Genomic DNA, 16,831 nt, shown 5'->3' on the forward strand with positions numbered 1-16,831 from the left:
ATGTCAATTTGAAAATTACTTTTTATAATTTTGTCTAAAGAAATATTTGATTTTTAAAGCACAAACTTAAGTGCATTACATAATTTGAATTTATTTCCATTCATTGAACCAACAACAACCGTGTTTCATTTTTTCATTTTCAACCGTGTTTTATATTTGGTCAACGTTAACTACAACAGCATATGCCACTAATCTTATACCATTACAATTTAGGAAAAGCTAATGTTTGGTACAAGTTAGAAAAGTTAGAAAACTCTGCAAAGAGAATAGTCAGATATACGATTATGATAAGTGCGCGTATTCGATTTAGAATGATTTGGAGTCCTCCCTCGGTGACCTTGTTCGGAAGTGTGAGGTGTATCCTGCGTATTGTAGTTCCCTGTCCTGAAAGCATACATGTTTAAATGAGTTTTGTTGTTAGAATGACATTGTTCGTATTTTTACGGCCGTTAAGCAGGTTAATGACTTCTTTTACCATCCACAGTTGTAATCGTGTATAAAATAATTCCCTTACCGGATTTCAGCTAGCTATATGATAACACAAATTGAACAACGTTGTTTGCCGTATGTGGGTCTGAGAAAGCTTTAGACCAAAGATTTAGTTTAAAGATGTGATTAATTACAAACTACAATATAATGAATGCTAACAAACTAATACGATTGTTCAACAGATTTAAAAAGTTTACTGCGTTTTGAAGAGACTTTTTTTTTTTGTGATTTTGTGTGTGTGCATGTATTTATGCTAGGAAATCTATTAATGAATAAAGAAATGACAAAATTAAGTAAGATATTAAAATACAAACACCTTGACCATTTCCTATTTAAGTTTGTTGTTATTAACTTCTGTTTGAAACAACATTCACCAGATTCTCAACTTTACCTAACTTTTTAACTTTAACTTCAGCAGGTGTGTGTCGTAAAATAAGGTTCAAAAGGGTACATACCGTTTTGACCAGACAGTGACCCCTTAACCTGAAGTTACAAAAGGTCATCAAGACCAGAACATCTGCAGCACTCGCAGGTGCATGCCATAAATAGGCTATAATGTACATGCTTTGATCAGTGCTGTTTAGCCTGAACTTTTGGCAGAAAAGTTCACAGGTACCAGATGTATTCGCAGGTTCATGTTGTAAAAGAAAACTTTCTAGCTAAAACCTCGGAAAGGTTCGAATCGCCAGATCCCTCAAAACTCAATATATTACGAAACAGTCCCCAATACATCCCAAGATGCTTTATTTATTTATTACATCCATCATGCATTTTGTCTTAATGCAAAAGGTTTGACGTTGTACTTCTGTTTCAAGAGATAGATAGACGGGTCTAAAAACATTTGATTTCATTTGTGTTGGATATTTGTGCACTCATTCTTAATTCTTTAATTCATTTTAACTACCAAGCCAAACAGGTTTTAAGATGCGAATAACTAAGTAAACTAAAAACACAATATTTCTTGTAGTTTGATGTGTTTCAAGCGTTAAACAATAATGGTATTATTTTTAAAATGAAAGGCTCTAACTTTTTATATGTTAAAACACCAACAATGGCCTAAAAAGTCAAGAAATGTTTAGAAAGAAAAGATTTATTAAATATAACATTTGTTTTAATGTTAAAACATCTGTTTGTTTAAAATCTATCTTTGTGCGGGTCTCTCCCAACAGGGGTGTTAGGGGCGGAGTTAGTGGGTGTGGTTTGGGAGCGGTGAGGATCTGAATATTCTCTTTGCAGGGTTTCACTTTGTCTAACTTGTGCCAAACATTAGCTTTTCCTAAATTGTAATGGTATGAGTTTTTAATTAGTGGCATATGCTGTTGTTTTAACAATGACCAAAAATATTTTTTCCATCGCGGTGATATTCTTTTTTCTTTTGTTTTCTAATTTGTGACAAAGTACTTGTTAAAAAAAACCCTGCAACAAAGATTTTTGTTATGCCAAGCCAGCAGAGGGAGCCCTAACCTCTGTGACTGTGAGTGCTTCCTCTTCTGCTACTTCCTGTTTAGGGACTATAATAATACTTACATGTACCTTTGTTGTTGTTAGTGTAATCCGGACTAACTTTTGTTCCGGGTTTACAATTATTTTTGTATATATTTATAAATAGGTTTGTGTTAATTATTGGAAGTTCATGCGCATATAGATGTTAATTTAAATTAAGCACAAAATGGCCGCCTTCCCAGAGCCACTGCACAAGATGGCCGCCTTCCCAGATCCACTGCACAAGATGGCCGCCTTCCCAGAGTCACTGCCCAAGATGGTCGCCTTCCCAGAACCACTGCCCAAGATGGTCGCCTTCCCAGAACCACTGCCCAAGATGGCTACCATGCCTGAGGCATTGCAGAAGATGGCTACCACCCCTGATCTCTCGGCCAAGATGCCGCCTTCCCAGAGCCACTGCACAAGATGGCCGCCTTCCCAGATCCACTGCACAAGATGGCTACCACCCCTGTTCTCTCGGCCAAGATGGCCACCTTCCCAGAGCCACTGCACAAGATGGCTACCACCCCTGTTCTCTCGGCCAAGATGGACACCTTCCCAGAGCCACTGCACAAGATGGCCGCCTTCCCAGAGCCACTGCACAAAATGGCTACCACACCTGCAACTGCAGTAGAACCTCCGGCATGGGTTTTAGTCATGACAAAAATCCCTCTGCCTGCCCAGTCTCGGCCACGGAAACTGAGTACTTGCCCACAGTGACTCTGGTCAAGGTCTTTGAGCTTGCCTCGGAACCTTATCCCGGCTCAAATACGGCTAGAGAGAGTATTAAGGAATCCTCGCTTTGCCCAGCTAAAGTGACCAGTGACTCATTTGCCCAGTGACTCATTGACCAGCCCTGCTACAGCTATGGAAGCCTTCTATGAACTCTCACCCTGTTCCTTCTTGGTTATAAGGGCCCACTGTCCTACCCCCCATTCCACCTCCTATCCACCGCCCTCCTATTTCAGAACTGTTTTGTTGTGTTGAGCGGAAGAAGTGGCTCCTAGGAGGGGGGCTATGTTACTCGAGCCGATAACGTCAGACCAGGTGCATGAGCCAGCTACAGAGCACGAGAAAGCCTGGTGCATTTAGAGCAGACCTGGGCAAACTATCCGCCCTATGTACGTTGGTTTCGCCCACGCGAGGTTGAATATAAATACCATAAATTAAAAATAAAAGTTTACTTTTATTTTGAAAAACGTTATGTTACATCACTTTTGTACGAACATATGCACGTAAGTGGGTGAAAGTTAACAACTACAAATGATCCAAGCGGGTCACCTCAAGATGTCGGCTCACTCTAAGAAAAGAAAAGTTGATAAAGAATGCTGTAAGTCTGATGCATTGCTTGCAAAACTACAAACCTAACAGGAATTTTTTTATTAAACTTCCCACTGCCAGAGATGCAGCGGTCAGGACAAGTTATGTAATTTCTTACAAAAAGTAAGCCGTTTTCCGATGGAGAGTTTTTTAAGGAATGTTTATTGGACTCTTCTGTGCTGATATGCCCGGAGAAAAGGGAAGCATTTGAGAGCGTTTCACTCACTGTAACAAAGACGGATTGAGGACATCACTGGAAACTTAGAGCTTCAGCTGAGGAACAGAGCGGCTGAATTTGAATTTTTTTCTCTGGCTTTGGATGAGAGCTGCGATGTACGTGACACCGCCCAGCTACTTATCTTCTTACGTGGAATAACTTCAGACTTTCAAATCGCAGAGGAGTTGGCAGCCATGCAGTCAATAAAAGGCACAACTACTGGTAATGATTTATTTAGAGAGGTAAATGCATGTTTGAACATTTTAGGTTTGAAATGGGACAAGCTTGCAGGTGTGACAACAGATGGTTGTCCAAATCTGACAGGGAAAAATGTTGGACTTTTAAAGAGAATGCAGGATAAAGTCACGGAAATTAACCCTGTTCAGAAATTGACATTTTTGCATTGTATCATACATCAGGAAGTGTTATGTAAGACAGTGTTAAAAATTAAACATGTAATTGATGCTGTCAGTAAAATAGTTGTAGCGCCCCTGCCCTCTTAGATGTGTCCTTACACTAAGATCTATAGGGTGGAGCACCGGGTTCTTTTATAGGTTGTCTCTCGACTATATATTTTCAGCCTCACCTATGATACCACTTTAGAGAGATTAAAGTTACCAAATGAGTAATCTAATACCCGTATGCAAAAAAAATGAGTTTTTATTTATAAACCAAAAAACAAAATAGAAATATGCGTGTTAGCAGGAGGATAGCAAAATATCTACATCACACGAGTAGTATGATAACAGTAACGTTAATGCTTCACACTTACTACGATGTATACCACAAACACCATATAAACTGTGGGCCCACTCACACCATAACCACACTCATACCCACTCCCGATGCAGGCCTGATGCGTGGCTTGGGTGCGTAGAGGCCTTAAAACACTATTGGCCGCTTCACTCTCCAGCGAGCTGAAAAAAACACAACAGTACCTATAGTCCGTCCTCGTTCGTCACGAAGCCCGACAGTCTCTCCAACCGTCGTTCGTCCCTCGCGGCCGGAGGAACACCCAACGCTCCCGGTGGCTGGGTGCGCTATCCGGTTTTTTTTTCTTCTCGTCCCTCGTGGTCAGAGGACCTGTGAGCGCGTCCGGTGGCTCAACGGGTCTATCTGATCTCCTCTTCGTTCCCACGCGGGATACTGACGACAGTACTATTTTACTACCACCAGTCAATCCGTCCGAACTTCGCACACAGCGTGTGTAAACTGAAACCCGCTAACTATTACTCGTTGTCCACGAATAAACGAATAAATGGAAAAATAAATAAATCGAACGAAATATAACACTTCAACCAAACTCAAACGCTTCTACGAGAGTTTTTAAAGTTAACTAGATTAAATAATAAACCGATAGATGTCGATTAGAATCTACCTGCTTCTCTCACTCGCTCCTCTTTTTCTTCTGTTCGTTCTCTCTTCTCGGTTTCTTTTTATATCCCCTCCCAAACCAATCAAGTATGACTATACCTATAAAGAAGGCGGGCATTAACTAATTAACCTCCAATCAACGGCAATCAACCAAACATGCTGTTGAAAACCACGTTTTGCCCAAGTACATTTCAACCGATCCTTAGCGCTTCGCCCAAGATCTTAAAGGGACATGTACTTATAATAAAAACTTTTACAGGCTTCATAATACACATTAAAAATATGTTTATAAACAAAAATAGGGTTCTATTGACAAAATTTTAACAACCCTTACAGGGGTTACACCCTCCCCCTTCTAAACGTCGCATGCCCTCATGTGATTAGACATATATTAGGACAGAATTACTGTTCTGACGATAGGGCAGGGGTTTGTAACACACTGGGGGCATTGGGCCATGGGGTGGCACCATACAGTGGGGCAGACCTTCTTTGTCTTGAACAGCTCTTCAATGTGTACTACCATCCCACGATGAACCACAGTTAAAGGTTTATCCGCTGGACTTCCTAGATCATCATAACTCAGCTTAATCACTGGCCTTACTTCTCTCTGCGATCTACGACAAGGCACTGGCCCAGGTTCCACAGAGGGTACAATCATTGGGTCAGTTTCTCCCCCTTCTAAACTCAGATCCTCCTCCACTTCTTGAACTTGATTAAGGATCTCTTGGGGATCATTTTCTGTCGGATCTTCCCTCCCCACACACTCCTGGATAAGCTCCGGGACAACTATAGGAGGTACAGTTTCTGGTTCCAATGCACATGGAGGTGATATAGACCTCTGGTATGGGATCTTTGCTGGGTGATAATAGCAGAGATCATCATCCTCACTCTCTGAAGGTTCTTGGTTTACTCCGTCAGTCTGATCAACACTGTCTTTATTCTGTTTGTTTTTTCTTCTTTTCATGGTTTGAGCTCTCGTTACAGGTGGTTGTATTACTTGGTTCAAGTCCCCAGGCTTCAATAAACGCACCTCATCTCCAATGGGTAACAAGTGGTTTCTGTGGAGGGTTCGTATTCTGCCTAGACCACTCTCAGGCCTCAGTTTATAGACGGGTAAGTCAGTAAACTTATCAATGACCACATAAGGTAAAGAGTTCCATCGGTTTTGAAGTTTATGTTTTCCTGTACAGGCAAGGTTTGGATGAGGACTCGGTCTCCACCTGCCAAAGTGTGTGGTTTCACTCTCTGATCATACAGTCTTTTGTTTCGTTGATGAGCCTTTAGAGAAGTTTGGCTGCTAATTGATATGCCTGTTGAAGATCATCCTTCATTCTCTCTATGTACTGCAAATGATCTACTCCTCTTTGATTATCAGGAATGTACCAAAACACACGTCGATGGGCATACGAGCCTCTCGCCAAAAAGGAGATAATATGGGAATAGCCCGTCGCCTCGTTCTTTGTACAATTATAGGCGTGTACAAGTTGTGGGATGTACTGACTCCACTTACTCTTCTGAGCCGGGTCCAAAGTACCAAGCATTGAGAGAAGGGTACGGTTAAAGCGCTCCGGTTGTGGATCACCTTGGGGGTGATAGGGGGTGGTCCTTGATTTTCGGATTCCCAGCATTCCTAGGAGTTCTCTTATCAGCCGGCATTCAAAATCTCGTCCCTGATCCGAATGAATGCGAGACGGCAGTCCGTAGTGTACAAAGAATTTTTCCACCAGGACTTTTGCCACAGTAACTGCTCGCTGGTCTTTGGTAGGGAACGCCTGTGCGTAGCGAGTGAAATGGTCAGTTATTACTAGAACATTGGCAATACCCTTGGTGTCTGGCTCCAGTGACAGGAAGTCGATGCATACCAAGTCTAGCGGACCCTTACTGGTAATGTGGCTGAGGGGAGCAGACTTCTGAGGTAAGGTCTTCCTGGTAATACAAGCACCACAAGTTTTTTTATGTACTGCTCAATGTCAAGGGCCATACGGGGCCAGTAAAATCTATCTCTTATTAGCTCCGTTGTCCGCTCTACTCCAAGGTGACCTGATTCATCATGTAGAGATTGCAGGACAGTCCGATGATATTTGGCAGGCAGAACCAGCTGAACTCTTTCTTTTCCATGGTGGTTTTTGGATACTCGGTGAAGTAGCTGATTTCTAATGTCCAGTTTTGGGCCCTGACGTTGTAGGAGTGTAAGCAGTGGATCAGAGCTCCTCCGAAGGGTAAACACTCTTCCCGTTTCAATGTCCTGTTTCACCAACCCGATAACTGGGTCTTGATCTTGAGACACCTTCAGATCTTCGAGGGTAAACTGCTCCAGGTGACACGTTGCCAGGGAAATTGGGCAAGAGTAAACAGGAGGTATGCTATCCGCGAAATTCCTAGATGGTCCACCAGTCGAGCAGAGTCATCACTCTCAGTGGAGCTGGCCAACTGACATATTGCTTTAACTCCAGACTGTGGAATTTCAGTCCAAGAGGCAAACTCAGCATGATTGGTAGGATATCTGGATAGTACATCCGCATCAATGTTGTGTTTTCCGGGCTTGTACTGCAGACTAAAGTTATATGTGGCTAGGGCAGCTAACCATCGATGTCCTGTCGCATTCAACTTTGCACTGGTCAGTACATAGGTGAGAGGATTGTTATCTGTTCTCACAACAAATTGAGCTCCATACAAATAGTCGTGAAACTTGTCGACAACAGCCCACTTCAATGCTAGAAATTCTAACTGGTGTATGGGGTAATGCTGCTCCGAAGTACTCAACTTTCGGCTAGCAAATGCGACTGGTCGAAGACCCTCAGGATGCTCCTGATTCAACACAGCACCGAGACCTTTCAGACTTGCATCGACGTGAAGTACATATGGCTTAGAGGCATCAGCGAAGGCAAGTACTGGCGCATGGGTTAGACAATGTATGATTGTTTTAAAGGCTTCGCCACAGGCGTTGTCCCATCGTTCCCCAAATGGGTCAGTCTCTTTGTAATATTTCTTTCCATCCTTCTTGCCCTGTCCTTTTACAGGGGGGTAGCCTTTAGTGAGTTCAGTCAAAGGTCTTACTACTGTGGAGTACCCTTTAATGAATCGCCGATAGAATCCACAAAATCCAAGGAAAGACCGTAAGGATTTCAGGTCCGTTGGCTCTTTCCACCGAGTTACAGCTGACACTTTCTCTGGATCCGGAGCTATTCCCGCAGCTGATACAATATGCCCCACATATTTGACTTGTGGTTGACAAAACTGGCACTTGTCGATAGAAACTTTTAGGCCCCATTCCTCCAGTCGATCCAAAACTTTCATTAGCCTCTCCTCATGCTCTTCGAGTGTTCTACCGAAAACTATAAGGTCGTCCAAGTAGGCGATTACTTGTAAGAGGTGCATGTCACCTACCACCTTTTCCATGAGTCTTTGAAACGTCGCTGGAGCCCCAGTGATCCCTTGTGGCATTCGTTGAAATTGGTAGAACCCCAGCGGACATATAAAAGCAGTCTTTTCTCTGTCTTCAGCAGACATAGCTATTTGATAATAGCCACTTCGTAGATCTAGGACTGAGAACCATTTACACCCCGCCAAACAGTCCAAGGCATCATCAATCCGTGGAGTGACATACTGGTCAGGTATAGTACGGCTGTTTAAGGTCCGATAATCAATGCACATTCGTACAGCACCATTTTTCTTTCGCGCGATGACAATTGGTGACGCATACGGACTTCGGGACTCTTGGATGATGCCTGCCGCTAGAAGATCTTTAAGATGGCGTCTTACATCCTCAATGTCCGCTGGGGCAATGCGTCTTGATCGTTCTCGGAAAGGGCGAGGATCATGTAGTCTAATCTGGTGGGTAATGTCTTTAGCCAAACCTACATCCCATTCCTCAGTGGAGAAAACGTTACTCCGCTCAGCCAACTTCATACGCAATCTCTTCTCCCAGGCAGCAGGTATGGGGGCCTCCCCAAAGTCAAATAACTCTGGATTAAGGGGTCCCTGGGATTCAGGCATGTCGTGAGCTACCGTAACTGTGTCCGTTGGGAATACATGGGCAACTACAGAGCCTGCTGGAATTGAAAGATCTTTACTTGTGTCATTGTGAATCAGAACTTGGAAATTAGTCACATCTACCTCTGACGAAGGCATTACTACTGGGGAAACAAACAGTCCAGCAGGAAGTGGATCCACAGCAGAGGCTTCAATAAGAAAGATATCCTTTCTCAAGGGTTTATCAGACTCAACTTTACATAATGCATACCGCTCCCCTCGTGATGGGACTTTAAACGTTCCTGGGCCTTCCCAAATCACTTTACCTTCAGGTTGATCTGTGGCCGAAGTTTTTCCACTTGGAGGTAAACGACAGACTGGGGATGTCTGTATTCTCAGCGAATGGGCATGTTTTCTTTCCTTAGTATTCCCTTTATACGCTGACAGTCGTTGAAAGAAGCTCGCATTGGTCCCAATGATTACAGGGAATTGTGGCGGGCCTTGGGGATCTGGGCAGACTAACGCCAAGGTAGCTATGGTCTCTTCAGCACCAGAGTGAGTTACAGGGAAAGTAACATCTATGACAATATATCCTTTGTAGGGATAACTGCATGAGCTAAGTCCCCAAACAGATAATCCCGCAAGAGGATGGATGGGCACGTCTGGTAAGTTTCGGGAGTACCAGGAGTCGAAGACAATGGTAACTTGAGATCCGCTGTCCCACAGGGCTTGGCATGGACGACCACTGATCTTTACTTCCACGGTCGAGGCTGGTCCAACTAGTCCCTTGGGCAGTCCACTTCGCTCACTGGTGTGCGCCTGACTATTTTTAGAAAAACAGGCTCTCTCTCCAGACGGATCGTTGGAGTTTGAATCACGTTTCAGTCCTTTTGCTCTCCGTAACGAATTAATTAATTTAGCGATTACCTGAGTGGCATTTTCAGCTGCTTGACACTTTGTAGCAATGTGTCCGTCTTCCCCGCACCGGTAGCAAAAGTAATCTTCCACGTTTCGTGAGGGCTTGGGTCGCTGCGGACCTGAAGCATGCCTCTGAGGAACTGGTGATAACTAGAAGAACTACTTGAACCTACACTCATGACTGCTATCTGTTTCTGCAGCTGAAGTACTTGCTCTCTCAAAGACTGAACTTCAGAATCCTTTGCTACCGCGTTTTGATCTGAGGGGCTTGTTTGTCTTAATTTGGTTCTAGATTCTATCATCATGGAGGACGCTGGTACGCTATTTGAGTTGTCACTTTTAAACTGGGCCTTTAATTCTTGAATTTCTGCTTTTAGTTCTTGTACAAAAACGGGACAGTTATTCCCCTCGTCCTGCAGGTGTATGGATTTTGCAGTAGCAGTGAATCTCCGTCGAGTGACTTCAATTTCTTCAGCCTCTCGAATCTCATTTAATAGTCTCAGGAAAGTTGGTGGGTGTTCTTTCCTCTCCCTTAACCTCAACTGCAAGAGCATCATATCCGATTCAACAGCTCCACGAATCAGTTGTTCCACTCTGGCTTTGTCAACCTGGGAATGAGACAGTCCACCTCTTTGCACAACTTTAGTCAGGGATTTTTCAATCCTCTTTAGGAAATCAGAAAGGGACTCTCCCCGGCGCTGTCGGAAGAAGCCGAAAAGCAAAATACAAATCTTCTCCAGACTCTGAGGATCCAAAAGTACTTTCAAGGGCATCAAGGTACTGCATTGAGCTGGCATCCGGATTAGACATACGGACAGCTTTAATGATTTCCATGGCAGGCCCTCTCAGACTTTCGACAATTCTCCTCCTCTTCTCTTTCTCAGAGCATTCACATTCAGTTATCATCATTTTAGCTTGCTCCATCCAGTGGTCCATGGTCTCTTCTCCATTGGGTGTCGGAACCGTCCCAGAGAAAGTACGCAAACGGCGGTAAGCATTGCTATCACTTGGTGGTTTTGCTGTTTCTCTAGGATCTCACCCATCGCACGAATGATGGACTCAGCAGAGCTAGAGCTGGCACTCAGTGAAGGAAACAAAGCCTGTAGATCAGTCATGGACTTCCCTTCATCCTTAAGAAACTGGGAGAGCCGGTCAGTAAATTCTGCTGGAACAGCACTGGTTGGTTCTCTTTCAACTCCAGTAATTATCCTCCAGGACTCCTCAGGGTGGGTTTCAGTTCCATGGGGCAACGAGTGGGATCTACAATCTCTCGGCATTCACACAGCACTAATAGGGTAGCAGGAGTGGCTCCGCATCTTGTATCTCGAACGCGCACTCTTCGAAAACTTTCACAGTCTCAGCAACTTCTTCAATGCGTGATGTCTCTGTCGCTTGGGGTACACTTGTTAGCAGCAATGCGTGTGCAAGGTCAATCCCAGTCTCATTGCACCAGTCAGCAAGATCACTTTGAATAGGGGGGTTACTTCGGCGAGACATAGCTCAACCAGACGCAGTTAAAAGCACAAAAAAGGTAAAAACACTTTTCTCACTCTCACCTATTTCTCTCTTCTGTATGGTACCAGGGAGGGGAAGATGAATCCCGGACGAGCCCCAATTTGTGTAGCGCCCTGCCCTCTTAGATGTGTCCTTACACTAAGATCTATAGGGTGGAGCACCGGGTTCTTTTATAGGTTGTCTCTCGACTATATATTTTCAGCCTCACCTATGATACCACTTTAGAGAGATTAAAGTTACCAAATGAGTAATCTAATACCCGTATGCAAAAAAAATGAGTTTTTATTTATAAACCAAAAACAAAATAGAAATATGCGTGTTAGCAGGAGGATAGCAAAATATCTACATCACACGAGTAGTATGATAACAGTAACGTTAATGCTTCACACTTACTACGATGTATACCACAAACACCATATAAACTGTGGGCCCACTCACACCATAACCACACTCATACCCACCCGATGCAGGCCTGATGCGTGGCTTGGGTGCGTAGAGGCCTTAAAACACTATTGGCCGCTTCACTCTCCAGCGAGCTGAAAAAACACAACAGTACCTATAGTCCGTCCTCGCTCGGCGTCACGAAGCCCGACAGTCTCTCCAACCGCCGTTCGCCCTCGCGGCCGGAGGAACACCCAACGCCCCGGTGGCTGGGTGCGCTATCCGGTTTTTTTTTTTCTCGCCCTCGTGGTCAGAGGACCTGTGAGCGCGTCCGGTGGCTCAACGGGTCTATCTGATCTCCTCTTCGTTCCCACGCGGGATACTGACGACAGTACTATTTTACTACCACCAGTCAATCCGTCCGAACTCGCAGACACAGCGTGTGTAAACTGAAACCCGCTAACTATTACTCGTTGTCCACTTAATAAACGAATAAATGGAAAAATAAATAAATCGAACGAAATATAACACTTCAACCAAACTCAAACGCTTCTACGAGAGTTTTTAAAGTTAACTAGATTAAATAATAAACCGATAGATGTCGATTAGAATCTACCTGCTTCTCTCACTCGCTCCTCTTTTTCTTCTGTTCGTTCTCTTTCTCGGGTTTCTTTTTATATCCCCCTCCCCAAACCAATCAAGTATGACTATACCTATAAAGAAGGCGGGCATTAACTAATTAACCTCCAATCAACGGCAATCAACCAAACATGCTGTTGAAAACCACGTTTTGCCCAAGTACATTTCAACCGATCCTTAGCGCTTCGTCCAAGATCTTAAAGGGACATGTACTTATAATAAAAACTTTTTACAGGCTTCATAATACACATTAAAAAATATGTTTATAAACAAAAAATAGGGTTCTATTGACAAAATTTTAACAACCCTTACAGGGGTTACATAGTTAATTTCATCAGAGCAAGGGCTTTAAATCACAGACAATTTGTTGCATTGTTGGAGGAAAATGAGACTGAACATGGCGACATAAGCTATCACTGTACTGTTAGGTGGCTCAGCCTTGGCAAGGTATTGAAAAGTGTCTGGGATCTGAAAGACCAGATTCAGGACTTCTGTGTTAAGAAAGGCCATGACGTTCCAGAACTTTCAGATAAAGACTGGGTGGCAGACCTCCGATTCACTGTGGATATGACTGCACTAATGAACGAACTAAATATCAAACTGCAGTGCAAAGGCCTTTTTGTGCATGAGATGTACAATGCAGTGAAGGCTTTTATAAGAAAACGGCAACTTCTCTCAAGCCAAGTGAAAGACAACATTCTGACTCACTTGCCAACACTTAAAGAAGCCAAAAGACCAGGTGATCACCTCCAAAAGTACTCAACCATGTTAGAAGCATTGCATGAAGATTTCAAAACTCTTGAGAGTGAAATGCAAATGGTTTCTTCTCCCTTCAATTGCAGTGTGGATGATGCACCAAGTGAAGTTCAGATGGAACTCATTGATCTGCAGTCTGACTCACTTCTGGCAGATCACTTTAGGTCAGTCTCACTGCTGGACTTTTACTCTTCCCTCAAAGAGGAGAACTTTCCACACCTGCGGAGGCATGCTTCTACCTATCATTGTGAACAGACATTTCCGGTTATGAAGTTCAATAAATCCAAACACAGATCCTCTATGACTGATAACCACCTCTCAGCTGTTCTTCGCATAGCAACTGGCTTAGCATGCTATTACTTAGAGAACACATAAAAAATTATTCTTTTTGAGTCTATCGAGGAGATGGCTGCATTAAGGTAAGCAATCTACGGGGTAGCCTCTGACTAAGACCTGGACTAGCCCAGATGCGTCGTGAGTCTGTTCTGGCCAAACAAGGTCTCTGAGCGACCCAGACTCCTAACGAACGATAATTTGAAACTAGGAAATATTATAGTTAATTAATTATCCAAATTTAATCACAACTAGAGGGATCAGCAGTTACATTTTAATAAATATAAATAAAATCACAAAAGATTGGAGTCAGATAAAATTATGTATAAGGTCAGTACTATAATTGGAAACACAAAAGATTAATAAATATTAGTGATTTTTAACGAGACGCAAAGAAAAGACCGAACACGCATTGACCTTCGACCAGGGCCTCTGGATTCCGTTCTGCAGGAAAAGGGGGACCCTTACATTGCTATGCGGTTGCTAGGGTGTTTTTAGGGTACTTGGATGGTTGTTAGAGTGTTACCAGCTTGGAATTTGTAAGATACTAGCATGTTATTACCATGATTAGCCTATTGAATTTTTAGCAAGCTACTACCATGATTTTAGAATGATTAATGTGTTATTAGAATGTTGCTATCATGTTTCTAGCTTGATTAGCATGTTATTAGCATGTTGCTAGCTTTATTTAGATATATTAGAAACAGTATTACAGTGAAAAAAATACTATGCTAGATTTACTTAAAAATATAGTGCATATATTTTGCAAGCCTCTTTTTAAGCAATTTCCAAATTGAATTTAAACCAATGTTAGTTAAAAATCTTTAATTTGTGATGCTTAAATGTTTGAGTATCCTAGCAAATAATTTTGTAAATAATAATAATAGATAGGCAGGCAGGTAGGCAGACTGAAACCACACGCATGTAGAAACAAACTGGAACTTATAAAAGGACTAAAAGAAATTACTTAATTACTAGACACACATGAACACCATGGGGCCCACCAATTATGGCGGAGCTGGTGGTGGAGTAGCCCGAGACCAAGAGCTGAAGAGCCAGGGTGACACAGAGGAATAGAAGGACATAGGTGATGCAGCTGGCTCCGGCAACCAATGCGGAAACGGGGATCCAGAAGGCTGCAGAGGAGCAAGGTGAAGCCGGGGGGATGGAGGAGCCTGACAGAGCTGGAGGGATGGAAGGATGAGGTGAAGTTGGAGGAGTGGAATCCCGAGGCAACGGATGGTCGACGACAGACCAAGGTGGAGCCGGAGGGATGATGAAGCCTGGCAGAGCTGGTGAACTGATTGACCACTGTGGAGAGGAGGGAGCTAGGAGCCATGTTATTTACATGATAGCAACTAGCTTATTATGTTAACAACTTGTTAGTAATATGCTAATCATGCTAAAATCAAGTGACATGTTGGTAACATGCTAATCGTGCGAGTAACTTGCTAGACACTTGCTAATCATGCTAGCAACATACTAGTTAGCAATCAGGTGTACAGTTTGCTGAAATTATTTAATTGCTAATTTTTTGAGATGCACCTTTAAAAACTGTCTTATTTTATCATCCATATTCTTTGCCAGCCTTTGTCAATAAACCAACCTGTTTGCACTTTTACCTAGTGTCTTTGCCTTGTGTATTGTGACTGAAGACTGGACCCAAACTGACATCTTCAAGGATACCTGGCCTGGAACTGGTTAACACACTCCAGGCTTCTCTCACACCAGTCACTGCCCCACCATGCTCCAAACATTTTTTTCTAAATTAACTTAATTAAAAAACTAAATGAAATATACAAATTTTTCCATTACACTCAAATCTGAACTATTTTAATGGCCGATACAGTATTATTAGATGTTATGCATGAGAATGCTAAGTTTTGCGAGACAACGCAAAGTTTTTGCTGTGTTTCTTTTAATGGCATATGCGTGATGCATTGCGTGCCCCGTGGGGGATGGGAAAAACTGAATGAAATCTGTCGGGATCTTCTTCTTCTTCTTTGTCGCATTACTGTGACCTACTGTTACGACCCCACGTAGGTCTAGGGGTACAGGGGTATAACATTTAAAAAGATAGACATTAAAAACGTGCGTATAGTGTGTGGGACAAAGAAAACCGTGTAAACTAATGTACAAGATAATAATTTTTTATTTGTGTAGGTGATGATTAAATACAAGAGGTGCAATGGTGATAGAACAAAATGGAAAAAGATATATATATACGTACACTATTTACATTATTTACAGAAACAAAAACCACAAGACGAAGGGAACGGGAAGAAGAGACGAGGGCGGTGCTAAAGTAAAGAAAATAAATCAAAACCGTCTCCAGCTACTTAACTTCCCCCCTAGACTATCTACCAACAATAATTATTTGAAAAAAAATGTCTTCAGCGTCCGTGACGCCCTAACTTATACTACGCTCACTAATCAAAACAAAAGTACATGGGGTGGCACGCGCCCCTAACCTAATGTACTATACAAAATAGATGCCTACGTGTTGCAATGTAAGTCAAGTGATGTTCTTACCTGTCCACTTCTCCCCGGCCTCACAACACACAACGAATGACAACTAACAATATGAGTGGAAAAGGGAACGGGAAAACAATTCACAGTAACGCACATCAAACAATGCAATATACAATGACAATCAGTATTCAAAAAAAGTAGCGAGCAAACAACAAAACAAAATGGGGGGCTTGTGGGTGGTCTGGCGGGCTCTTTTATTTGAGGTGGTTTGGAATGATTGGAGACTGCGGAATGGGTGACGTCAGCGCTGATGATGATTGATGGGTGACGGGAACCAATGACCGGTAACTAAGAGTGTAAAGGGCGGAGAACAGAGAGAGGGAAGAAAAAACACACGACAAAACGCGAACACGTAACACCTACTGATTAGGAATGTGGGCCAGGATCATAAAACCTGTTTCTTTTCATCTTAATTCTTGTTAAGTTACATTTGAAGAGTTTCCTTTTATTAATAGACATTACATTATAATGTGATGCACAGTTTTCTCTTGACCATAATGATCACAATTCCCTCTCTGGTGTTGCCTAATTTTATTCAAAGTACTGTTTAGTGTTGTGTGACCAAGTCTAAGCACAGTTAAAATTTATTGTTGTGTGTTTAACTTGAAGCAGCACTGCAGCCACCAATCAGTGAATGATCCTGTACTTACTGTATGAATGGGAGAATGTACAATGCGTATTATGGCAGGAAAGTCCCGCCCTGTAAATGAAAGAGCCGATCGTTTGTTTGTAAATTCGTTGCTTCACTGCAGCGGCAGTTAGAGCCTCTGGTTCCCATAAAACCTGAGGTCAGACCAGTCGATGCGCATTTGCATTGGTTGGCCTAGCCTGAAAAATATGTTTCGTCACTCCAATATTTTGAATTTGAACTGCAATATCTAGTTCTAACCACTCTTGTCAATC

The 16,831-nt window shown here is 42.8% G+C and overlaps 1 protein-coding gene across 1 annotated transcript; it reads left to right on the forward strand.

Moving 5' to 3' along the window:
* Positions 1 to 2,427: 2,427 nt before the first annotated feature.
* Positions 2,428 to 14,673, forward strand: LOC122331480 (general transcription factor II-I repeat domain-containing protein 2A-like). Its single transcript, XM_043228922.1, has 6 exons — positions 2,428 to 2,674; positions 3,689 to 3,979; positions 7,762 to 7,770; positions 12,633 to 13,062; positions 13,150 to 13,227; positions 14,532 to 14,673. The coding sequence occupies exons 1-6, from the start codon at positions 2,428 to 2,430 to the stop codon at positions 14,671 to 14,673; spliced, it is 1,197 nt and encodes a 398-aa protein (XP_043084857.1).
* The last annotated feature ends 2,158 nt before the right edge of the window (positions 14,674 to 16,831 follow it).

The sequence above is a fragment of the Puntigrus tetrazona genome, unplaced genomic scaffold (assembly GCF_018831695.1).
Source record: "Puntigrus tetrazona isolate hp1 unplaced genomic scaffold, ASM1883169v1 S000000001, whole genome shotgun sequence".
Lineage (NCBI taxonomy): Eukaryota > Metazoa > Chordata > Actinopteri > Cypriniformes > Cyprinidae > Puntigrus > Puntigrus tetrazona.